Source organism: Denticeps clupeoides, chromosome 6 (genome assembly GCF_900700375.1).
Source record: "Denticeps clupeoides chromosome 6, fDenClu1.1, whole genome shotgun sequence".
Taxonomy (NCBI): Eukaryota; Metazoa; Chordata; class Actinopteri; order Clupeiformes; family Denticipitidae; genus Denticeps; species Denticeps clupeoides.
In genome coordinates this window covers 1,402,137-1,408,978 of record NC_041712.1, presented here as the reverse complement: position 1 = coordinate 1,408,978, position 6,842 = coordinate 1,402,137, and the positions used below count along the sequence as shown (strand labels likewise).

Genomic DNA, 6,842 nt, shown 5'->3' with positions numbered 1-6,842 from the left:
TTTGTATATTTATTAAAGAGTATTTCTTTAAATTTCTATATTAAAATCACGTTGGACTTTCACTTTGAAAGTGAATATGTATTGATTATAAGTTAAGCCTAGTGTTTAGTAACATGTTTAAATGAACATCTTTCAGTGTGCAGACATGCCCTGAACCATTGGTCTACCTGTGGAATGAGGATGAGTTAACAGCTGGAGTGCATCACAAACAGTATTGGTAGAATTTTGGAATGCTTTTGGAAACATGCTCCTTATTAGGGATTTTACAGTTTTTGTAGAAGTCCCAATGGAAGTGGAAGAATGTTGCTTCACCTTAACAACCCCTTTTAAATGGAAATCTTATGATACATAAGGAGGTTGCCAGCAGCAGCTGTTATCTCCTGAGGGACATGAACCAGGACAATGCCCGTTTTGGCCTGCTGGCTGCTCTGATTTTGCTGTACCTGCTGTGTGGGGCAGCAGTTTTTTCTGCCCTGGAGCGTCCGTCTGAACTGCAGGCTCGCCACCGCTGGGCTGAGCAGCTGGACAACTTCACCCGCCAGCACCACATCCAAATGGATGCCTTGCGGGTCCTGCTTCGGCAGTATGAGGAAGCAAATGTGGCAGGAATTCGTTTGCATGGGTTCAGGCCACGGTGGGATTTTTCTGGAGCTTTCTACTTTGTTGGCACTGTGGTTTCTACCATCGGTGAGTTTTATCATGACAACTTCATTTCACCTATTTGCACCTATTTGTCCCTAATGTGCTTTTTCTGTTACAGGGTTTGGGATGACAACTCCAGCCACCATTGCTGGCAAGATGTTCTTAATATTTTATGGACTGATTGGCTGTGCGGCTACTATCTTATTCTTCAATCTCTTTCTAGAGCGCATAATTACAATGCTTGCTTACATCATGCGTTGGTGCCATGAGAGACAGCTGCGGCACTCTGGGATTGGAAGAGATAATTCGAGGAGTGAGGATGACAGCCTGGAGGGCTGGAAACCTTCTGTCTATTATGTGATGCTCATCCTGGGTGTTGCTGCTGTGCTCATTGCCTGCAGCGCCTCTGCGCTCTATTCGACCATGGAGGACTGGGACTACTTTGAGTCCCTTTACTTCTGCTTTGTAGCTTTCAGCACTATTGGCTTTGGGGACCTTGTGAGCAGCCAGAGAGAAAGCTACCCAGCTCAGGAGGCATATCGACTGGGCAACTGCCTTTTCATTCTTATGGGTGTCTGCTGCATATATTCACTCTTCAACGTCATCTCCATCATCATCAAACAGACTCTGAACTGGATTTTGGCAAAGCTAGATTGCCGCCAGGAATCCTGTCCATGCTTTGGCAGGGCTTATCAGAGGCAAGGTGACGCTTGCCACGGTTGCCCCTGCTGGTGCACTGAACTTCTTTCCCGGCAGCCCCCAGCCAGAACCTCCAAGTTACAGTTCCTTAGACGGAACATGGTTCATCCCGTTTCAACCAATCAAGTAACAGGCATGCATCGGTATACCAATGCCTCTGTAGAGACAGTCTGTGACAGTGAGACAGATGGTCCCTTGTGCCCAGAAGGTGCCTACATGGCCGGACGCCGACTTTCTGGGGAAATGATCTCTGTCAACGATTTCTCGGCTTCCAACAAGGTGTCTCTTGCTATTCTGCAGAAACAGTTGTCTGAGACAGCACATGGCAACCCTCGACAGTGCCATGTCAGGCAGAACGGTTTCTCAGGGGGGGTGGGAGCTTTTGCTATCATGAACAACAGACTTCAAGAGACCAGTATTGACAGGTAAAGAGCCAAAAGCCAAAAGTTAAATGAGTATAAAATATCGACTCTGACAGTAAATAAAATTTGTACATTTCTGGTGTTATAATTATAGGGCTGATTCAGATGATAAAACCAGAAACACTCTCTCGACACATTGCTTTTGTGATTGGAAAACAACATAAATATTTGAATCAAATATTTGAACTGCTTCACTGTAAGACTCCATTGTTATATGTGTCAGACTAGGAAGAATTTTGCATTTTGCCCAGGAAGTAAACAAAACCTGCTTGTGTTTATTATGTGATTAAAGTTCATTTGAGTTTGGAAGAACTTAAATTCTTTTGAATGTTTGCCCAGGGTCTTCTCTACAAAAACATGATCATGAAAGGCTTTTTGAAGTGACCCTGAAGTGATTGGCTGGTGAGGTGTGCAATCACAATGTGCATTCAAACAGATCCTTGTGGAGCACTTAGGAGCAGAGCAGACTGATTTAAAAGAGGCTTACAGATGGAACCCCAAACACCCACAGACCCTTAGCATTTGTCCATGATGAGTGTAGATGACCATGGACAGTTCTGACACTTTGACTTGGAATATATTATATGAATTATTTATGTTTTCAGATTTGAGAACAAAAGTATAAAGTTTCATATAAAAAGTTGATAATTTTTTAATGTGTTTTTTATTTTTGAATGTGATGTGTACACATTAGACTTTGTTCCCAATTTTACAGTGTTTAAGAAAACCAGCAATGTTTATGTTGAATTTAATTTGTTTTTAATTAAGTTTCGCATAAATAAACTTTAATAAAGATAAACATTAATATAATCACGTGTCACATAAATGATCTTCATTATTTTGATTAATCTCAGAATGCTTTGATCTGATTCTGAACACAAAATCATAATTTCCTAGATGTTGAATACAGATCATAAAGATGTTGACTACAGATCACAATAAAGATGAAAATGAAGCAGCCCTGACAATTTACAATTTTTGTTTTCCAACAAATGTGAAAATGGCTAGTGTAGTGTCCTCATTATCAGTATTTACATAATTAGGTCAGGGCTGAATAGATAAAACTGCCAAGAAAGAGCCACTTTGTAGCTCTATGTATCTTGAAGAAGGCAAACAAACTACTTTTTTTGTTGGTGTATTATTATTTCTTTCACCCAGAACACAATCTTTAGTTGTGTTCTCATAAACAAAGTTTAAAATAATAGGAGACTGATGACTGACATGTGCTTCTGTTCTTACCTAAATTATGAGGATGTCTTAGACCTTAGTAAATAACGCATAGAACTTACAGTTTATTTCCCTTTGACAAGAATAACTTCAACCAGCTTGATCATCGTGGCTGTTCCTGAAATTCTGTTCCATTAATTTAATACAGGAGTATAGAATTGAGGAGAGTCCCTACAAGGTGTTGGCTGTACCCCCAGCTGCCTGGAAACAGGACAGAAAGAGCAGATTAGATCTACACTGACCTCATGTCTGGTCAGTACGTAAATATGATGAACCAGAGCTCACTTGCAGTGAGCCTTTGAGTCTTTGTTTCTGAGCCTCTCTCTGCTGGTAATAAGCTGATATTATACAGTTACGCCTAAAAAAACAACAAATGACACACATTTAGCAATGTACTGAATGAACAAACATATGCATCTTGGCTAATGCAGTATACTGAATCTTACTTGCTTTGAAGACCACCCCCTGGGGGTAAACCTGGGATTACCTCTGAAGCCAAGACTGTGAGTACAGACAACAGATCAGGCTCTTCTCCTTTTCCACTCAATTCATCAATAATATCTGGAGAAAGGAGAAATGAGACAGAGTAGCTAAAACATCCACATCTGTATTTCTGGATATTTAATCATTTCATTAAAGACATATGCACATATGTGTGTGTGTGACTGCATGTCATTTTTGCTGTGTTTTAGTCTGGTAAAACATTTTAATCTATACAAGGTCTGGCTAATTAATAGCTATATGAGACACTGCTGTTATGCAATAGCACAACTAAAAACCAAATAACCAAATGACCAAAACACCATACAGGTTTCCATGGCACAAATTTGTCCTTGGATTTAAAAGTGATTTAATTCTGAATTCGTACCTCTGATATCAGACCTGTCACTGGGACTAATTTGTTCATATCTGGAAAAGGTTTGTCATTTGTTGCTGTATTTGGCAAATTCAGGGAATAATTGTATAGTTGATGGACAGTTGCTCTGTTGACAGTATCTAACTTATTTTCCTTTACATACAAAAGCCATAACTGCTGTGCAATTTTTGACACCAATAAGATGATTTTTGGGTTGTGTGATTTGATATTTCATATAATTTATATTTTATGTGCAACTGGTGTAACTGGGATGTGTTGATATGACAGATGAGAGCTCTTTTTCAGAGTCATGGTCAGAGATTAAGGTATGCCAGAAGACCAGCTAAAACACACCAGCCACTTTGGACTCCAGTAGATCCTCTAATGCCGCTTCCTGGTGCAATGCCTCAGGTGACAGCTGGGGTGCACCAGGGAAGCATATCAGAATGACACTTATATTATCCAGGCTTCCCTGCAATTGAAGATAAAGAAAATATGTGTGTGTGTGTGTGTGTGTATCAGAAAACATTGAACAGAGAATTCATTTCTGAAATTTGAATTATCAAAGACCAACAAGACGAGCAAGGTGTGTAATTTAGACACAAAACAATTATCTGTACAGAAGAAGGTTTGAAGAAGAAGGTTTTCAAGATGAGTGAAGAAGGTTCAGTAGTGAACTGTCCCACTTGTTATCTCAGAAACATTTCTCTGGGCCATACAGGGACTTACAATATTTTTACTACCACTGAGACATTCTGCTGAAACATTCATGATGTCCAATGACCTGAGTGCACACTTATTGAGAGAGTAGAAAAGATATCAAGTTCAGTTGTAGGGCATGGGCATGCAATGAGACAGCATGGCGGCAGAATGGCCTAGCAGCTATACGTCTATCCTCAGCCTCGTTTTAGAACCAGCCTCTGTGTTTCATAACTCTCTAGCAGCTCACAGCCATGTGCACTTTGCAGGGATAATTATATGTCATTTTGATATATTCTGCTCCCAATTTGTTATTTATTAGAATGTTTAATATATAAAGTGTAAAACCACTCAAATGTAATTAATGTAACTATCTTATTACAAAACACTGACCTTATAGAGGCAAAGGTCAATGACCTGAGAGCAGACCTCTCTCAGGTCACTGCAAACACACAGACGGCTGTGGACAAAAGCGCAGAGTTCCTCATTGCTGACTGTATCCCACACTCCATCACACGCCAACACCAGGAACTCGTCTGTGGCTGACCGCTCCACCACAGTCACATCTGGCTCTGGAGAAACCATCTGCTCACTTGCCGGCAGCCGTTCTGCTGTCTTGTAGCCAAAGTCACCCAGGGCCCGTGATACAGCCAGTGAACCGTTGATGCGCTGCAGACTTACTGAGCCGCCAGCACTTTCGATGCGCTCCTTCTCATCAGGATTGTAGGGCTTGTGGTCTTCAGTGGAGAAGGCCACCCTCCCGCCGCGGCTTAGCAAAGCCCGGGAATCCCCGCAGTTGATAAAGTAGATGTTCTGGGGTGTGATGGCTGTGGCCACAACTGTTGTTCCACCTCGTTCCCAGCCTTCGCGACATGTCATGGCATACAGATGCTTGTCCATGTTAAGGAAACCACCCTTAATCCCCTCAGTCACATGTCTCGTGTCTTCCTCGGGTCCTAAAGCACCTGTGGAAGAAACTTGTCATTAGCGCTGCACCGCAAACTTATTCACTGAAACTGCTGTAATGAAATGTGTTTGTCATTCATTGTGATGACTTCAGAGCATATCTACACAGACATCAGTCACAAAATTGCAAAAATATGTCAAATAATTTCTCTTTGACTCTGTTACCAGTTGCCATAATGTGATCCAGCAGGTTTGTTGAGCAGTGCTCCGCTACCACGCTCCCAGCATGCCCATCATAGATTGCGAAGAAGCCCCAACCAGGCCACTCAGGCCCAAGATGGGGGAAGCAGTTATGGAAGTCTTCCATATGTGCCCTCCAGCCTTGCATGCTGGCCACGGCATAACAGATGCCCCAGGTTGCGCAACCTGTCTCCATGTGTTTCTCCATAACAGGTCGGTCCAGGTAAGGACTGGGGACTGTCCCCTCTTCCTCAGGTTGGTCCTCAGCGACGTTGCCACCACTGTCCCCTCTGCCCCCTTTAATGAAGGAGGTCACTCTTTTTTCCGTCTCCTTCACCAAGTGACGGACAAAGGCTGGCATTTCCATGCTGCCTTTCCTTGCAGTCCTCATGCTGCTTTGCCTTCTGTTTCAGGCTCCCCACCTCCTCACCCTGTTGCTGAAGACTTGTGTTTACTAGGATCTTTAGGCTGATATTGTATCGACTCCTGAGAGGATGGTATCCGTCCTTTCTTTGTCCCTGATTTGCTCTTGGCAATTCAGATCATCAGATGCTCCATCTATGCTTGTCCTCTTAAGATTTTATCCAATGTGTCTTCATTTCCATTTTTATGGTCTGATTATGTGCTCTTCCTTTGCTCTCTCTCTCTGTACATTTCCTTCTTCCCTTCTCTCCCTGATCTGTTTTTTTTTCTTGCCTGCGTCCTCTGTGATTGGACAGTCTATTTCTGTCCACCAGTCCCTGCAGTAATCCCCCACCACACGCTCTCACGCTGCATCTCTCTCATCGTCTCTCGCTCGCTATCACAGTCACAACTTCAATGGCTTAATCTGAATTACCCAGCACCCACCTCAATAAAGTAAAGCTTGCCTGAGGAGGACATGGACCCAGAACATCTTGCAGAAACACATGGAGGGAATCTAGACCCACACACCCCAAACTGGGACTAATTCAGACAGATTATGTAACATGGGGTGGTAGTAGCCTAGTGGGTAACACACTTGCCTATGAACCAGAAGACTAAAGAAAACACAGAGAAATTTACAGAGTCACAGGTTCAAACCCCACTTAATACCATTGTGTCCCTTGGCAAGACACTTAACCCTAAGTTGCTCCAGGGCGACTGTCCCTGTAACTACTGATTGTAAGTCG

General features: G+C 42.6%; 2 protein-coding genes across 2 annotated transcripts; one reads left to right on the top strand and one right to left on the bottom strand.

Annotated features, from left to right (window-relative positions):
* The first annotated feature begins 207 nt into the window (after window positions 1–207).
* kcnk12l (potassium channel, subfamily K, member 12 like) lies at window positions 208–1,872 on the top strand. The gene is made up of 2 exons (XM_028984000.1): window positions 208–687; window positions 761–1,872. Exons 1-2 carry the CDS (start codon window positions 342–344, stop codon window positions 1,768–1,770), a joined length of 1,356 nt encoding a protein of 451 aa, XP_028839833.1. The 5' UTR covers window positions 208–341; the 3' UTR covers window positions 1,771–1,872.
* Window positions 1,873–2,505: 633 nt separating this feature from the next.
* ppm1nb (protein phosphatase, Mg2+/Mn2+ dependent, 1Nb (putative)) lies at window positions 2,506–6,360 on the bottom strand. Its single transcript, XM_028984001.1, has 6 exons — window positions 5,677–6,360; window positions 4,939–5,510; window positions 4,201–4,318; window positions 3,437–3,551; window positions 3,276–3,348; window positions 2,506–3,191 (listed from the first exon to the last, which is right to left on the bottom strand). Exons 1-6 carry the CDS (start codon window positions 6,080–6,082, stop codon window positions 3,162–3,164), a joined length of 1,314 nt encoding a protein of 437 aa, XP_028839834.1. The 5' UTR covers window positions 6,083–6,360; the 3' UTR covers window positions 2,506–3,161.
* Between the last annotated feature and the right edge of the window lie 482 nt (window positions 6,361–6,842).